Source organism: Dermacentor andersoni, chromosome 1 (genome assembly GCF_023375885.2).
Source record: "Dermacentor andersoni chromosome 1, qqDerAnde1_hic_scaffold, whole genome shotgun sequence".
NCBI lineage: Eukaryota > Metazoa > Arthropoda > Arachnida > Ixodida > Ixodidae > Dermacentor > Dermacentor andersoni.
The window spans coordinates 12,101,702-12,120,361 of record NC_092814.1 but is presented as its reverse complement, the minus strand read 5'-3'; the positions used below and the strand labels follow the sequence as shown (position 1 = coordinate 12,120,361).

At 44.8% G+C, this 18,660-nt stretch overlaps 1 protein-coding gene across 6 annotated transcripts in view; it reads right to left on the bottom strand.

Annotated features, from left to right (window-relative positions):
* Positions 1–18,660, bottom strand: part of Vps8 (vacuolar protein sorting 8) — a 972,138-nt gene that overhangs the window by 212,356 nt on the left and 741,122 nt on the right. For all 6 annotated transcript variants that reach the window (XR_008608392.2, XM_055061192.2, XM_055061196.2 and 3 more), the window contains one exon: positions 16,096–16,185. Coding sequence is in view for 5 of the 6 variants with exons in the window: in XM_055061192.2 (XP_054917167.2) it covers positions 16,096–16,185 (90 nt within the window). In the remaining variant the exon portion in view is untranslated. The remainder of the gene's footprint in view (positions 1–16,095; positions 16,186–18,660) is intronic.

Sequence of the window (18,660 nt, the reverse complement as noted above, 5' to 3'; positions counted from 1 at the left end):
GAAACCAAAAATGGGTCGTCGATTGGCAAGAGCTTTAAGTGCTTTTGTAAAAATGTGGCTACAAGTTTCTGCCAGGTTGCGGCCCGAAGTTCGCGACTCAGCCAAAGAAGTCTGCTCCTGATCTATTGGCAATGGTACTACAAATGTCAAAGCGAGTACCTGAAGCCGAGTCAGAAAGGTGTGTATCAGAGGGAGTGGATGTGCTAATGCGGTCCTGTCCCTTTAGCGAAAGGTTCTCCTTAAACAAGACTGTTAAGTTCATGAAAGACAATGCGCTCACACTTATCCCTGAGGATAAGGAGGGCGGTTTCATAGTGATGAACAGAACGATGTATAATTCAAAGCCTCGTGAAGCCATTTCACCAACTTTCCGGGTCCACAACGACATAATACTTAAGAATGTACAAAGTGAAGCAAAGAAGCTATGCAAAAGCTTCAAACTAGATGGCTTATCCCGGTCTAGAGAAAGAAGCACAAGGGGGGACCTTGAATTGTTTTTCTCAGCAAAAACGCACAAGAAAGCAAAAACGCAAAGAAAGTTGCTGTGGTACCACACGTTCATTGCATTCCACATACTCTCCGAAGAATAGCAGCGAAATGGGGGGTGGACGTGGTTTTTTCTGCTCCTGGGTGTCTACAGAAGCTATGCAAATAGGTTAATAAAGAGAATAACAAAAGGCACGCATGTTCTACTCAGCATCGCAAACAATTTGTAACCTGCACTCAAATGTTGTCTATGCGATTCCACTTTCGTGTGGAAGAACATATGTTGGTCAAACCGGCAGATGCATCAATGAGAGATTAAAAGAGCAGTGATATACCGTCAGTAGGGTAATCTCGGGTCATTTGGGTATTCATTGCCGAGATTGTTCCTGCAAACCCATGTTTGAAAGTACTTCCATTCTGTATAGGGCTCGAAGCAGGATGACAAGGGAGATTGTGGAAGCCTACGAAATTGGAAAATTACAGGAAAGGTGCGTGAGCAAGCTATCAGTGTCACTATCTGAAAAGGACATACGATTCCTCAGTTTATCTTAGTAACCATTGCAGTATATGTTTTCACCATGCCTTGCATACGTGTATGGTTCCTCGATATGCACCACTGAATGTTGTTTTTTTCTTGTCATGTTTGTTTCTGCTCGTACGGTATATATACATATACATATATATATATATATTATATATACAGTCAAACCTCGATATATCGAACACGGATATATCGAATTATTGCGTATATCGAACAATTTCTATATCACATGGAAAATCGCATGCATTTTTAATTCTTTATTTCGAACGGGGCCGGATGTAAAATGGATATATCTAACTCCGCCGCCCCAGACCAAGTGCGCTCTGTTGACAGGAGGCGAGCTTTCCCGCAACACTCTCGAAGATAGCGGCGGCGCGATCGGCGTTCCAGACTGCTGCGTACGACAGCTGCCCACATCGGTTGCGCCGAGGGCGCCATTTGAACGTAGCGGCGTACACACGCGGCGGCTTGGAGCCAGCACGACCGCCTCGATCACGCGCGCACCTATGCGCGCACGGCGGGGCAAGCCGCCTCGATAACGCGCGCACGGCGAAGCTTGCCCCCGCCGTGCACGCGTGATCGAGGCGGCCGTGGAGCCAGTTGGAGCGCTTTGTCCGTGCTGAGCCACACATCATGTGCATTGCGGACTTCGTTGGCGGTGACGACAGCACTGAAACAGTGGCGGAGTTAACAGACGTGGAGATCGCGGCAGAAGTGACTGCTGAGCGGCCAAACGAAGACGCTGCCGAGGCTGATCCAGCAAGCGCTGATGTTGCCCCGCTCCCGACTGCAACTGAGGCTGTAGCTGCTTTGGCTGTTGTACGCCGCTACTGCGGCGCAATAGAAGGCACTGGACTGTCTCTTGTGGACCGTTTGGACTATGTTGAGGACGCCGTGGTCAAGCACGCGGTTGCTAATATGAAGCAGGCTACGCTGCTTCAGTACTTTCAGCGAACTAAATAAATACTTTGTTTGAAGCTTCATGTGAGTATCTATTGCGCCACGATTGGTTCATTGATTGATTTGCGCTAGTTTCTGACGCGTTTTCTGCGTGATTTTATATATCGAATTCTGGCTATATCGAACTATTTTGCGATCACCGCGCTGTTCGATATATCGAGGTTCGACTGTATATATATATATATATATATATATATATATATATATATATATATATATATATATATATATATATATATACGTATATATATATATATATATATCGATGCGTGTGAAAATAAAATTTGTAGTTGAAAGTGAACCTCTGTCTCTGTTTATCTGTTTCTTTCTACGTCCTCGTTCAGTCACGCTTATACACTCCATCATACTACAGAATTATACTTGACAAAGAAATGTTCCTTGCTAGCCTAAATAAAACTGACCGGTCGGCAATTGAATCATCTTATGATCCTCGAAAAGATTTTTCACTTTCTAACGGCACTTTCATCATATTTCAACTCACTTTCACAGATTAAATTACAGAAATAAGGTTGCATCACTACAATACCCATGCATTACAGATAAGCTTCTGTAAGCAATGCGGTCTTGTGAAAATATGTACGAAAGACAAACGACCTTTCCATACTAAATTGCTTGCCCGTTACAAAATATTTTCTCACTTTCTGCTCAGCTGAAAAGTGCGAAACAGAATTATAACAAACTAAAAATTGTACAGTGTAGTAATAAGACTAGGAAGAAATGGGAAATAGTTAACACCTTTTTAAACCGTAATATCCTGAACGTCATATCGAGAATCATTCACAATAAGAGGGTATAACAGTAATCCACTTGATATTGCTGATGCCGTTTGTGACGTTTTCTTCATTGAAGGGGTCCTGAACAACTCCTTGGACTTGGTGACAAAACATAGTCTGCAAGTAGCATATGCTGCTGTGAACATCCAAGCCAAGTTTTGCAGTCGTGCACGACAGGTGGAGCTCACAAGCGGAGCACGAAGTCACCTTTCTCTAAAACACTGTCTCTTCAACAGAAGCCTGCTCCTCACTCTTTTCAAAACGCTTTATTTCATAATATAGCAGATTCCTATGCGCAGCTGCTATTGGCCATTACCTACATCAATCAACTAGGGTGTTTGGATCAGTGCGCTTCTTCCTCCTGTAGTAAGTAAGCGAAAATGTGCTTTCGAATTACAATAATAATTATGTACTTCAGGAAGAAGCAAGCTGCCTATTGTGTGCTCGCGCTTGGCCACAGCCACTCGCGTAGAAATTACACTTTGGCCACTCTGCTTATCGGTGTCGTAGCCGTTGGGTTTCGCTAATTTCGAATAGCTTTGAAAGCTCAATTAGCCTCGAACCACGCAAAATTTAAAGCCACACCACACGCACGCTTGCCAGTGTGCATTCACTCCTGGCCTCTCCTGGTTAGACGCTTTGGCAGACTTATTGATAGCGCTTCAAAATGCACAATTTGGGTGCTTCTACTATCCGTTGGTCAAGCTGGTGAAGGACAAAGCCGGTCCCCACTATGTAACATGGCCAGATGAGCATATTAGCCCGACCACATACTCAAGCCCTGTCGTGCACAAAACAAACGCTGTGCATACACACTACAGTTGCATGTAGCTGTGGTTTCCTACGCAGCGTAGATACCGCAGCTGCCGCAGGGTGCAGCGACGAGTCCACTAGCTAAGCGCACTCTGGCTCGCTGAAGACAACCGCATTTGGCTTATGTTTGGTGCGTTGTAGGCACCAAAATTGGAAGTGGTTTCAGCATTAACATCCAAAACCAAACTTAAACTGCGTGCCACAGTGACATTTAGAAGGCGGAGCATTGTGGGCACGCCTCGCTCCACCTTAGCCTTTGCAGTCCAAGGCATTGAAGGAGGGGTGGAAGCACTGCAGAGACCATGTTTGATTGCCAATAACTCCGCTTCTGCTGAACACACTGAAGTACTTTTTGCGGCAAGGTATTTATGAAATAGCCTACTTCACTTCAAATGCCTTGCTCCAAATAGATAAAGAGTGGTTCAGGGCCCCCTTTTCTGATTCCGCTTCATGCTGTAACAAGTCTTTTAGCCGCCTACCTCATTTACTTTTATTTTTCCAACTACACCTGATGAAGTAACTGCAATAATTAGGACCCTTAAAGCCACTAGCGCTGGCCTCGAAAATATTAATGGTTACCATATTAAAATGATTGCACAACATATGGCTAACGTTTTCTCTGATATCATTATCATTTTTAAAACCGGTGTGTTCCCACGAGAACTTAAGCGCGGTCGAGTCATTACTGTTTTCAAAAAAGGTGATTGCACGCTCATGCAGAATTGTAGACCCATTTGCGTTTTTCCATTTTAGAGCGCAGCTCTTAGGCGGCAATTCCTGCGTTGAGCGTTGGCGTGCCTCGGTGTACATTTGCGTTGTACCTCGGCGTAACCGAGTGAACGAGCACAGTGAAAGATGAAAGCGAATGCGGAGCGCAGTGTGAAATAAAAGGAGAGCGCATGAGAAGTGGAAGAGGAGCGTACAGTGAAAGCATCAGGTGGAAAGCAGAGGAGGAGCAGATTAAACGACCTGCGCATGTGCAGAGTTGCTGGCGGCCACAGCAACTTCAGCCACGAGGGCAATCTCATTTGTACTGCCGAGGAGGGGTCGGGGCAGGGTGACGTGAGGTGAGGAGGGGTTCGCTTGTCGCGGAGTCAGCTGCTGAGTCCAGTCTACGGTATCAGCATGTGTCACGGGGATCACTGCTCCTGCAAGGGGCGGTGTCGAGCGGCTACAAGTAAGGTTCGATGTGACGCTCCCTTGGGTGCTGTCGCCTCCGACACTGGTGGCACTATTTCCCCGCGACGAAGGGCCCGCTCTAGTCGTTGATGGAATGAAAGCATGTGAAGAAAAGCGTAGTGCCATGCAAGATGGGCTGTGCGGCGACGATGGCTACAATATGGCGCCAGAGTAGTGCTTGTCGTCTGTATAAAAACAAAGTGCACTGCTCCCAGCATTTGCTTCCCAATATAAATCTATATAGTCATAATACAAGATATTAACACGTGAAATGAAAACACGTATAGAGCTGCGCTCAAATTTCGCATTAGGGAGTATCGTAATTGTTGGTGAATTTTTTAAAAATAAGGTTACTGAACAACTTATTGAAAGACATCTAATAACATATTTAAATAAATTTAGTACTCTTTAACCCTATCAAGTTGGCTTTCGTTCTGGCTTCTTAACTAATCTAGCACATATAGCTATTACAAATTACCTTAAAAATGCAATTGATGATGGTAAATTTGCAGGATCCATATTCATTGACATATCTAAGGCCTTCGACACTATTAACCACACAATTCTTGCTAAACTTGAAGTCACTGAAATACCCGGTCTGTCACTACTTCTAATCCATAGTTACTTACAAGATAGAAAACAAATCAACATTTCTGGATACTACTCTAAAGAAGCTACTACTAACATAGATGTACCGCAGGAGTCCATATTGTCCCCTACTTGTCCTAATTTATATTACTGATCTGCCTAGTTGCCTCTCCTTGTCGAGGTGCATTCTGTACACTGACGACACTACTGTATTTATTTCTAACAATTGTGTAACAATGCAAACAAGTAAGCTAAATGAATATCTTGTGAAAATCTCCATGTGGTGTGAGCATAATAAGCTGCAGATTAAATATATTAATACCAATTTTGTTGTCTTCACCTCGCATCAGCAATTGCCTGAGCACTTTCAATCCATTTCCATCAACAATTACCTCATCACAACAGTTGAACATTGCTCCAATTAAGTGTAGAGTTTGATCATCACCTTGAATTTCACCGTCACACAGCTGACATAAAAAAAATTCATATGGAATACGTGTTCTAATTAAAACACGACCACATTTTTCATTTTCTACTATCATATTGCTTTACTATGCTTTTGTTCATCCTTATATTAACTATAGCACTGAGTCATGGGGAAACACTTGTAAACCTAACATCATTTCAAGTAATTCAAAATCGAGCTATTTGCCTAAAATTTTTATCTCGTATCATTAGTGCTGATCAGTTATTACATGCACATAATATTCCAAGTGTGATTGATCTTGTTACACAGCAAGGGGACTGAATGAAGATACAGGCGTTTGCACTTTACGAAACATAAGCGGCGACGCGCGATGCCGAGACGAACCTCGTTTTTCTCTTCTTCAGTCCCCTTGCTGTGCCGCACCATGTGACAATATAACCTCACCATTTTTATTTTTTGGGCACTAAACAATAATAGTAACCATCATACCAAAGACATCTCTTATAAATACAAACAATACTAGATTTGCAGACAATATAAAGTTTATTTCACCCAGCGTTCGCACCAACTATGGCAAGCAGTCATTACATTTTTTAGCTTTATCTCTCTGGAACATATCACCATCTCTTTAAAATTTCTGAAAGCTCACAGATTTCATACAGAACTTAAAGGGCCCCTCACCAGGTCTGGCCATTTTGAGCGGACAAGCGCAGAGCATACATTGTGCAATAACAATCGTATCTACAAAGTATTACATCGCTAAGCACAGCGGAAAGATCTGAAACTTCAAATCGAATGTCGTTTTCCCTTCTCCTTGCGGCCGCCGCACTGCAAGCTGGAGGATGATGTACATGTGCTAGTGCGCCTACGTACATGTGTTTGCACTGTGACGTCGCTCGTGGTGACACGTGACTTGGAGAATTATTCAAGGCAACATCTGTTATTTGTGTAATATGCTGCTTGAATAGATGAATTAAAGCTTAGAGAAATAACAAAACACACAAACCGAATGTCTGCATGTTTTTGTTTTAGTTCACACCGCAGCAAGAGAGATGTACTTCCGTTTCGTCTGCTTGTTCCCACGTCGTGCAGTCGCCTGTGCAGACACTGAAACTATTGTTGAATTCCAATGGCGGAGTCGGAGCAAGTTTTTCTGCTCGTTTCGGAGCAAGTTTGTTCCAATGACAAAGTGAGGACGGGAGTAAGGTGTTCCAATGAGAGAGTCGGAGTGGATTCAGAGCGGGAGTCACTCCGTGGAGCAGAAAAAGATGCTCCGCCAAAATCAGCGGAGTGGACCGGAACTCTGCGTGACGTATTTCCTTTACCACATTTGTCTGCTGGGAGGTGCCACCAGTCACGACTCGCGAGGAAGCAAAAGCTGCTACACGCTTGGCGAGATATCCATTCCGCACTTTAAAAAAAAATGACAGGCGAACTGCGCTGAAGAGACAAGTGACCGGTGCGGTGGTGCTGGCAGCAAACAGCGGAAAGAAATGACAATACGCAAGGCATCCTGGGTAACTCTCGGCGATAGAAGTTCCGCTTCTGCCTTGCTCCGACGGCGCAGGCTGTGTTCCACTCGCAAATTTGGAGGCGTTGCTCTACGACAGAGTCGAGTGCTCGCTCCCGGAGTCCGTCGGCTGCTCTGACTCCACCATTGGAATTCAACATGTTATTTTCTACCATGTTCCAATGACAGAATGATTCTCTGTGATCCGCTTGTGTCTGCCTCAGTATTTGTGTAGCACTGACTTATACTGCTAGTCAGGTGTCCTCGTGCAGAGCATGCAGAATCGTGCACTGCGCAAAATGAGACAATCACAACAGCTCACGGGAGACACTGTCAGCGGAAGTGCGCCGTGCCACTAGAAAGTGAGGAGAAAAGAAAATTGAAGATGGGGTTTGTGACGTATGCATCACGCGATCCTCAAGGTTGTGGGAGTTCCACTCTGCGTCCGGCTAGGGCTGAAGGTGAGCTCCGGATCTAGCTCCACTGCTCCCCGCTAGCTAGGTCTGGTATGGAAGAACACAGGGAAGGAATTTCGCTTGTGGAGGCTAGACAGGGTGAGCGGGGAGAGTGTCTCGCTTGGCAGTAGAGCTTGCCTCCTGAAATCATGGGTTCACGGCACTGAAATATTTATATCTCGGCTATTAATGAGCCGATTTGAAAAATTTTTATGGCTTAAAGCTCCTTAGAGGACACGTAACAACTTCCCACATATAACCAAAATTTGCTATGGGGCCTGGTGAGGGGCCCTTTAGGCCCCCTTTTTTTTTAAAGCTTCCCCCGACTGTCCTTTTTCAGTAGTTTTTATATTTCCTTTTGCTTCATTTTTGAAAAATATCCCTTTGTAGTTTTCCTTATTATTGACTTATCCGCAGCCTTGTTATTGTTTAATGCATTCAACTGCTATTTTCCTGTTCCTTTGTGCCTAGTCTCCTAAAAGCTTTCATTATCATAAATTTTAAATGTGATCACCATTTGTATAATTCTTGTCATCATGCACAGGAGGTCTCATTTCAGTTTCTAACTAGAGGACCTCCTTCTGTATCTACATATCATGTAATTATCCCCATTTTCGACAAAAAGAAAAACTGATTCTGATTCTGACAAGCGGTACATATATTGGGAGCGCTTTTAATGCATGTCGTCGTTTTCATCTACAGATAATCACCATCTCAGATCTTCTTCTTGGCAGGTGCTACCTGCGGCCTCACCTAATAAAAGCATTTGGTCTGATTCCATCCCAGCTGCCTGCTCTCCCAGGAGTTGCGCTCAGGCTGCCAGGTGCACCCGGACTTTAATGGCACGGCTTTTACTAATCCTACGGCTCCAGCAGCCCCAAGTGCATCAGTTTGAACTGTCACCAGTCAGCGTGATCCCCAGGTGTTCGCAGGGCTCCATGGTGATGACACTGAGGACTGGATTGACAATTACAACAGAGTCAGTGATTATAACAAGTGGGACAAATATCAAAAGTGAGTAAACGTCACATTCTTCCTCACCCATGTCACAAAAACATGGTTCCTCAACCACGAACAGGAAATCACCGATTGGGCCACATTTACACAAAAGATCCGACAGATCTTCGGCACTACTGCTGGCCGATCTCATGCTGCCAAAAAGAAGTGGGCCGACTGCTACCAACCTGAAGGTAAGTCGTTTACCTCGTACATTGAAAATGTCTTGGCACTTTGCAGACACGCCAGTAGTAACATTACAGAAACAGAATGCATTCGACACATTTTGAAGGGAATCAGCCACGTAGCACTGAACACCTTGGTGGTTCAAAATCTCACTTCCGTTACTGACATCACCACTACATGCCTGCAGCTTGAAAAGCTTCGCTCCCTTGTTGCGTACGAATTGCCAGAAGTATGACGCTAGGCCAATAAAACTGCGAAGCTCTTTCTGGTTGCACAGTCGAGGAAACTTGAGAACAGCAGCAATTTTATCTGGGTCTGGTTGAATTCCTTCCTTGCTGATGATGTGACCGAGTGTACTTTAATGTTCTTGCTGGAAAGGCGGCATTTCTTTCAATTTAGTTGGAGGCCAGCATGAGTAAAGCATATCAGGATATCATCCGAGAGTTAAAAATGCTGGAAAAAACTAGAGAAACAGATGACAATGTCGTCCAGGACACGCAGCACCGTGTCTATTGTTCGTTCGAATTAAATTGAATTCTGGGATTTCACGTGCCAAACCCACGATTTGATTATGAGGCACGCTGTAGTGGGGGACTCCGGATTCACTTTGACCACTAGGGGATCTTTAAAGAAATTAAATTATGGGGTTTTACGTATCAAAACCACTTTCTGATTATGAGGCACGCCGTAGTGGAGGACTCCAGAAATTTTGACCACCTGGGGTTTTTTAATCAGGGGACCTTTAACGTGCCCCCAATGCATGGAACACGGGCATTTTTGCATTTCACCCCCATCGAAATGCGACCGCCGTGGCTCGGATTCGATCCCGCAATCTCGTGCTTAGCAGTGCAATACCACAGCTGCTAAGCCCCCACGGCGGGTCGTTCAATCGAATGTGGCAGAAGCGTTGCAGAGATCGAAAGGCATTACATTAAATTTTGACAGGCCATCAGGTGTAGCGAATGCAGTCTTTTCTTGGATTCTAGTTTTTCGAGTTGGGGTCAAGAGGTGGCATGGCAGCATGAAGCAATGGTAGGTGAAGGAGAAAAGCGGCGGCATGAACAGGAATGGCAGGATGTATCCACAGAGTTCACAGGGGATGGAGAGCGACAGGCGGGAGCCGAGTACACATGAGGTTGGTAAACGTCCAGTCGACAGACAAGCTCACATTCAAACGCGTAATCTCAGCATTTGCTCCAGCTGATGGCAGAAGTAAGAAATATGCTCCCAGATGCTGCCGTAATAGCAAGTGGGTCAGGATTGACACCAAGGAGTAAAAGACGCCGAGGTCGGTGCATGGGTTGCCATCGAAGCTAGGTGGGTACAAGCAGGAGCAGTTGGTAGCTGGGTCTAAGGGTACATCAGCTTGATACCGGCCATGAGTGGCTCTAGTCGCATTGTAGCAGCTTGTTTGAAGGCAGGGACAGGCGTTAAGATGGCGCTACCAAAGGTGGCTACGAGGTGACGTCAGCGTATGTGGGGATGCGACGGGGTTGGTGGACAGAGTGCATGTGGCGTATAAGACAGTGACACTACTTTGTTGCTGATGATCTGACAGAGTCCAGAAGGTGCGTACTGGTGAGAAGCAAAACAGGAGAACATCGCATCTTGACTGTGAAGCTCCTCACCTATGACAGTGTGTATCAAGCCCGTAGATCAGATAGATCAGCCTCACCGGGAAGATGCGCAATGTCATAGAGACATGGCACCTGAAGGGAGTGAAGCTCGTCAAGCCGCTGGCATGTCATGGTGATGTCAGTAACCAAAGTGGGATTTGCACCACCAAGGCATTAAATGATATGGGGTTGATTCCCTTCAAAATGTATTGAATGTGCTCTGCTTCCGTCATGTCGCTACTGGTGTGTCATCAAAGCGCCAAGATGTCCTTTGTGTTGGAAGCGGTCAGCGAGCTTCTTTTTGGCGGCATCAGATCGGGCAGAAGTAGTGCCGAAGATCTGTCGTACCTTCTGCATAAATGCGGCCCAATCAGCGATTTCCTGTTCATAGTTGAGGAACCATGCTTCGGTGATGGGGGTGAGGTAGGATACGAAGTTTACTAACTTTTGATGGTCGTCCCACTTATACAGTCACTGACTCCATAGTAGTTGTTGATCCAGTCCTCACTGTCATCACCACAGAGTCCTGTGACGAGCTGGGGATCACGCTGACGCCTATTGACAATCCAACCTGGAGGACTTGAGGCTGCTGGAGCTGTAGGGTTAGTAGAAGCAGAGTTGCTGGAGTCCCAACATTTTGTTTGTCGGCAGGTGCAACCGGTGGCCTGAGCACAGCTCCAGAGAGAACGGGATGCTGGTATGGCATGGGATCGAAGAGAACCTCCACCACTTAAATGGACGAAACCAGACTGAACACTTTTATAAGGTGAGGCCAAAGATAGCACCCACCAAGAAAAAGAAGATATGGGATGACGATGATTATATACAGATGAAAATGATGAGGTGCGCTAAACCTGCTCACAATATACAATATATTACCACCATAGGACCCCACGTATACCTATGGAGTGCATCATGTCACGCATTACAGATAGATGGACGGAGGGACAGACATACAGATTTCCAAGAGAAGTAGCCCTAGAATGCCTACACATTAAAAAACAGGCTCAACTTAAGCAAGATGGCCACATTCTTTGGTCCTTGCAAGCACATCAGCTTTACAATGTCTGTTTGTCTGTAATACTGCAGAATCCTCTCATTATCATCAGTTGGCCTGAATTTCATTGTTGCAAGCTTTTACAGGGTGTCCCCTAGTTAGGCTTACTGGTGGTGCCACCAAGGCTGTACAGTCGAGCCCAGATAACACGGCTCCACTTAAAACAAACTTTTGCTTAAAACGAATGAGGCCTGTGTGACCATCAAAATATATGCTATTTTAATGGCATAAAATTGCACGTATAAAGAATGTCTTTGAGCCCTGCCAATCGGTTACAGTGAATGGACGGCGTAAACCTGGCGTTGCAATGCGAAATAACGATGACCTCCAACCCCTTTGCGTGAAGTCTGTTTTTCCAAGCCTCCTCGCAGGCGAACTATCTGTTTCATGCCTCGCTACTCTCTCCCTGCCATCTCGCGCTGCCCTCAAGTGTCAGCATGTGGCTTCCAAGATCGCCCTCCCGCTCGTCCTCGCAACTCCGCTCCCCTCTCCTCACTTTTTTTTGCAACTTCATCACTGCCTCCAGAGGCACGCTACGGAGCCGGCTAAAGTTCAGAAGTTTAGTTTTCTGGCTGTTACTGCGAAGCAGGCCTGTCCACACTAGTCCCCATACTTTCTCACTTCCCGAGTTGTATTCAGGATGGCGGACGGGAATGCCATGCATGCAGTGATCATGAAATGAAAAACGCTGGACATAGCAATGAAGCGAGCAATTTTTACAGAACTGTCTCAAGGTGCTAAAAACTGCGAGTTGGTGAAGAAATACAACATGTCGGAATCAACCATCTCGATGATTTTAAAGAACAAGCAAAAGATCATCAGCTGTGACGCCGATTCGACGAATAGAAAATGTCTGCGGAAGGCCACTATGAGGACATAGAGGATGTGCTGTGGTTCGTCGATGCACGGGCTCACAACATTCCAATAAGTGGATCAATGATGCTGGGCAAAGCCAAAAACTGTGTTCCTGCTAGATTTTACTGACTTCTGCTCAGGCAATGGCTGGCTACATCGATTCAAAGTGCGGCATAGGATTGTTTTTTAAATTGATTGTCGGCGAGGCAGCTTCGGTAAGTGACCAAGACGTTTCCACTTGGCTTGTAAGAAACCGAGCCATTATTGTAAGCTACGTGGGACAGGAGATGTATAACACAGACGAAACTGTTATTTTATCAGATGCTGCCAGACAAGACGCACGCCATGAAAGGCGACACATGCGCTGGCAGCAAGCACAGTAAAGTGCATGTTACAGTACTTCTGTGCACTAATATGGATGCAGCGACCGGCGCGTGCCCCTTGTTATTGGAAAATCAATGAAGCCACATTGCTTTCGGAGCTATGTACTTGTGTGTTACAGGCACAATACTAAGGCGTGGATGACGCGTGATTTATTCACAAAGTGGCTGGGTGAGTTTGACCGCGACAGGCAGAGGCAAGGCAGGCGTGCTGCTTGTGCTTGACAACTGCTCAGTGCACCATGTGCAAACTTTTCTGACGGCAGTTACTCTACTTTTCCTGGAGCCCAATATCACTTCGAAAGTACAGCTGCTTGATTTGGGCATAATTTGTGCATTTAAGGCATCGTATAGGCACCGCATTGTGGAGCGCTTACTCATCACCGTTGACTGCCCGGCCACCAACTTGCCACTTCGAGCTTCACCGTATTCCACCCATTAACAGCTTAAAGTTATTGCTCAGTGCAAGATGTGGCTGCATGATTTGGAACTTACTCTAATTTTACAGTTGAATCTACTGTTGTGTATGTTCTCTCTGAACCTTGTGTAATCAGATAGTACAGTACGCACAATGTGAATAGTGTTGTACTCTCTGGAATATGTGCGAGCACCAGCAATTGACCGATTCCAAAATTGTGAGCGCCACCTGCAGGAAAAACGAAAAACCTTGTGCCACGCCGTTTGGTTGGAAAATAAGGACTAGGCTAGCATGCAGTCTGTGCTCCGTGTATCGATATGACCTGCTTTATGCGTCATTTCAGTGCTTTATTGAATTGCTTTCAATCAGTGCATGAGTAATGATTGAAGAAGACAACATGCCCCTCGCATTTGCGCACACGGTACTCCTCCAAGTGCTCCGTAACGAACAACGGTGTTTGGTGGTATCTGTCCTTGAACACTTCGACCGTTCGTCAGGCGCATCGAGGCTGGGCATTACATGATGAAGGCTACGTGGCAAATCATATTACAAGCTTCCCCACAGCTGATTCAGCAGGTGTACTGACTGGTACGGGCAATGTGCAAGCCGTCCATGAAGACAGGCACGCTAGTGTGTACGTGGTTTCGGCTTGGTATACGACTGGAACATGTGTTGGCAGCTCATGTACAGTATACACATAACGTGATATGTTAAACACTGCCAAGCAACATTGTTTAGATACTTTTAGAAATTGTTAAAATAATGTCAAAAATTCCTTTATACTCAGATCATTAACTACCGTATTAAAATACATTTTTGGTGCCTCTAAGTTTCAGTTCATGATAACTTTTCAGTAAGCGGAAATGCTAGTGGACCAGATTGTTGCACAGCAATGTAATGATATGTTTCTGTTACAAGCAAATACAGTTGACGACTCGACTTAGTGCGTCAGCTTCGTAAAATAAGTTGTGTGCTGCATTTACATTAGGAACTAATAGCAGTGTGGCTGTGTGCAACTCAAAGCAGCGCACATTGCTAAATTACGTCAAAAAAAAAAAAAAAAAAAAAAAGAAAAAAAGAAAAGGGGGAAAAAAGAAAGAGGGGGGGGGTGTTCGGCTCGAACTGGCCTGTTAGTGTGCATACCAAGGAAACGTATTAAACATGGCCAGCGATAGTACATACGTTAACACGCAGAATATGAGTGGCGGATAACAAGCTAGCCGACGTAACAACAAACCACCTTCTGTCGGCATGACGATGTGTTGTAGACCTTATGCAAGTGCCTATGCTAACAAGGCAGCCAAACTAGTGATGGCTCCAGAATGATTCAGTGCTAAGCGAACTCGAATAAACACCTTGACGGGATCGTACACTCCTTTCGCAGTCCCTATTCATTGTGATGTAACATAGTGACCCACAGGGCAGCACTACAAATTTTCTTCACAACATGTTCGTCTATTTAAGTTTGCAGTCCTTTTGCCTTTTCACGCAGCAGTTGTGGCGCGGGCAGCGGTGGCAGAGCGTGAGCAGATGATAGTCAGCTTCTTCCAGAAGTACGTAATTCTTAATGAAATTTGAAATTATGATTTTCTTACTTCAGCCTGTTTATTAAACTACACCAATAAGTATACACAGTAACAGTCAGAAGAAGCACACTGATCCAAACACCCTTCTTAATTGATGTCGGCTATCAGCCAGTATCGGCAGTACTGATACTGGCTGATACTGGCTGATACTGGCAGTATATGACAACATATGCAAGCCGCCAGCAGCTTTGAAACGGTTGGGGAGATGGCCTTGCTTGAAAAGTGAGTGCATGAGAAAAGTGACTTTGTGCTCCGTTTGACCTCCACGTGCCACGCACGACCACAAAATTTGGCCGAGATGTGCACTGCAGTGTATGGGCACTGTTTTTTCACCAAGCTTGAGGGGTGGTTCAGGACCCCATCTATGGTGCAAGGCACGAATGTCAACAGCGTTGTGCAAAGTAATTAAGAATTTTGATGGCAAGGAAGGCGATATGTGCAGCTTTACCTTGCACTGCTGCCACCCACATAGCATGCTACCAACCTTGGTGCAATAAGGTTGGCTGCAGTCACACATTCTATCTGACAAAGTATGCACAATAACATCTGTGACTTGTTTTACCAAGTTTCTCTTGAATTCATTTTGAATAAATGTTTTCTCTTGTATGTGCTTAGCCTGCTGTAGAGCGGCACAATGCAATCTTTACAACCAAGTGACTTGTACAATCAAGTATTTCCCAAGCACTTCGTTATAAAGGCACTTGACTGTAAATTAATAATTATTGATTATAGGGGAAGTTGAAATTGAACAACTGAAGTCAGCGAGCATTCAAAGCCCAACCTTTTGCTTGAAACCTTATGCCTTTTGAGAGACAAATCTGAAATAAAGCGAGGCAATGCAGGTTAAAGCCAGCAGACTTTGAAAGCCATTCACCTCTGGCGATGAAGAAGTGCGAAAAGTGAGACACTGCACTGAACTGCTTTGCAAATACAGGCACAAGACTTTGTTTTCTCATTTCCCCAAACCAGAATTGAAGTGGAATTAAATTGAAGCCATTTAAACCAAAAGCCGATTTCAGTTGGGCACTGTGAATGCATTTCTAAAAAAATATTCATAAGGAAAAATAAATTATGATAATGAGTACTTGACGCAATATGGGCAAAAATTACTCGAAATTTGTCTAAATAACTCCTAATGATCTGTTCAGGGTAAATATACATTGTGTTGCGCACTGGCCAAAACATCTCCAATGAAGCAGGCCTGAAGTCCTAACCATAAGGAAATATGTGAGAACATCCAATGCTGACCTCAAGATGGTGCACAATGTCATCCACACGGTGGGCAAGGTGCTGCAGCATCAGCTGTGAGGTGGCCCTGCTGTCCACTTGCATGAGGGCCTGTGTGTAGCAGCCAATTTTTTACTGCTTGGCTAACAACCCGGGCACCATTATGTTTACTGCAACACTAAAAAGTAGCCGATATAAAAAAGATGCACCCGAGCACAGATGCAATGCAACAGGACAAAGCTAGACAAATATGTATAAGGCAGAAACCACCTTTGTACATCACCACCAAACAAATGTGTAATACAGACATGTAACACCAATGACCACACTAAGCAAATGCAGCCCACAGGCTTAAGCCAGTCCATTTCTACAAGTCAGCTCCCTTAAACTCTGCAACAAATGCTAATAGGGGTCACCAGCACAGCATTGTCACTCAGCAGCACGGCACTGATCCAAGGGCCAGTAACGACGAAGGGCCTCTCAAAAGTCCTGCGCTGTCATACCAAGCGAACAAGCATTTTGCAGTTCTCTATCAGACCACTGAGCTCTGTGCCTGCGTGCACACAGCTGTAAAGGTCTCTCTGTTCTGTACACAACCTCTCCTTCTAAGTTCCACGAGGGATGAGACACACTTTTTGCAGCTCTTAATAGGGTCCACGTAACTGTCTCTCATGTCCCAATGTATTTATTTGCATATGTCGCAATTTCGGCCACCAAAATCGTAGCTGCTTCTTTTGGAGTGTGGCTCACTGATCAATGTGTTACCTTCTTGAGTGGCATGAGCACCAAGAGCGAGATATTGCATGAATGTCCTCTTGCTTGCTCTTGCTCCAGTCACCAATGTCACCAATCAATTTGGACTGTCTGCCTGCTTTGCCAAGGAGTAAAAAAAATGATGGCAATCCCACGCCTCCTTGTTGACCTTGGAAAAGCTCTCCTTAGAGAATAAAATCTAAAACATGCAACACTAGCCTTAGCATTGGGATCCTCAAAGCAGAGGAAACGCGCATTTTCCAGGGGTGCAGCGGCACTCAAGCCAAAACGACCGAGGATACACCCATGGATACAACCATGTGGAGAGGCTCTAGCACAATTAGCATTGTCCCGGAAATGCCTAGTCATGTTACTATACTCTGCCTTGACAGCGCCTCTCCACGGCATTCGGGCTGCATGCTAAAACGTAGCTATGGTTCAGTTGTTGTGCACTGTTGGGCCCTTTAGTTCCAAACTAATGTTTGTATTTGCTTTACATTTGTGGCATGACACTTTGACGGCAAGGTATTCACGACCACTCGGCGCTGTTTCCGAGATCAGTTTCCTACTTCGTTAGCATTTAGGTTTAACTAGAAAGGCTGTACGGCCTTGACGGTAGAAGTGGAGGTCATGAGTGGTGGCACTGGCTAGCACTCCTAGGTTGAATTTATTAGATAAAACATATATACCCCAGAAAGTGGATGGGAAAACGGCACCGCGGTAGCTCAATTGGCATCGCACACGAAATGCGAAGACGTGGCTCTGTGCCCCACCTGCGGCCAGTTGCTTTTTCATCCACATTCATTTCCATTAATTTACCATTTCTTTAATTCAATTAATAAGTACAAGTAATTTTCCCTATGCTGTCCTTGGTGTCTTTTTTTGTTGGCGTCTTATAATATGACTCTTGTAACAATGTAGCACTTCGCATGCCTCAAGGATCTGTTCTGGAGCTAATATCATTTTCAATTTACCTAAATGATCTCCCACGAACAGTGCACAAGTGAATGGTTTTAATGCACGCAGACAACAACACTTTTACTTCTCTGTGGTGACTGGTTCCTCGAACTGCAAATTAATGTAACAAAATTACTTCATATCTCTAGTTGGTTTAAGGATAAACTAATTGAAGTTAAACATTGATAGAATTAAATATGTTGTCTTTCATTTTAGGAGACCAACTAGCCCAACAGTCACCTTTTCTAGGAGAAAAGCCACTGATAAAACATCTCTAACCTGCACAAGCAATCACCCAATTGAGAAAGTGAGTTCGTTCAAATACTTAGGGGTCGCACTGAGTTAACTTTTGCACTGGAGCCAGAAAATTGAGTGTTTGTAAAAAATCTGGTTTTGCTTTCCTCACATTAAAAATATCTGTCGTAATGTGTATGGCAAATGACTTGTCCAATTTTAGGAAGCAAGCAAAAATATGGAAGAATTGACCCCTCAACATTAAAGCTGCAAGAAATTTGAAAATAACATGCAAGATGTTAAAAAAAATAATAATCAGTGATGCAAGGTGACATGTAATGAGTGCCTTGCAAGCAGTAGCTTTTTTTTTTCTTACTAATTATAATAAAGAGCAGTCCCAATTTTTTATGTATAGCTCCGGTCTTTTCATTCAGATCTTTCCTGTAACTGATTGTGATTGTGACATGTACATTGTGTAGCCGCCCCACTCCTGAAATTTTCTGACGACCCCCCCCCCTTCTTCCCCCCTTTCCCGCAGACAGAAAGTTTCAGGAGGTGGGCTCGGAAAGAGTGACATGGATGAAGGGGAAAGCTCTAATGCGAAAGCAAGGCGATGGCTAGTGGTGGTCCGATGGGGGGGTG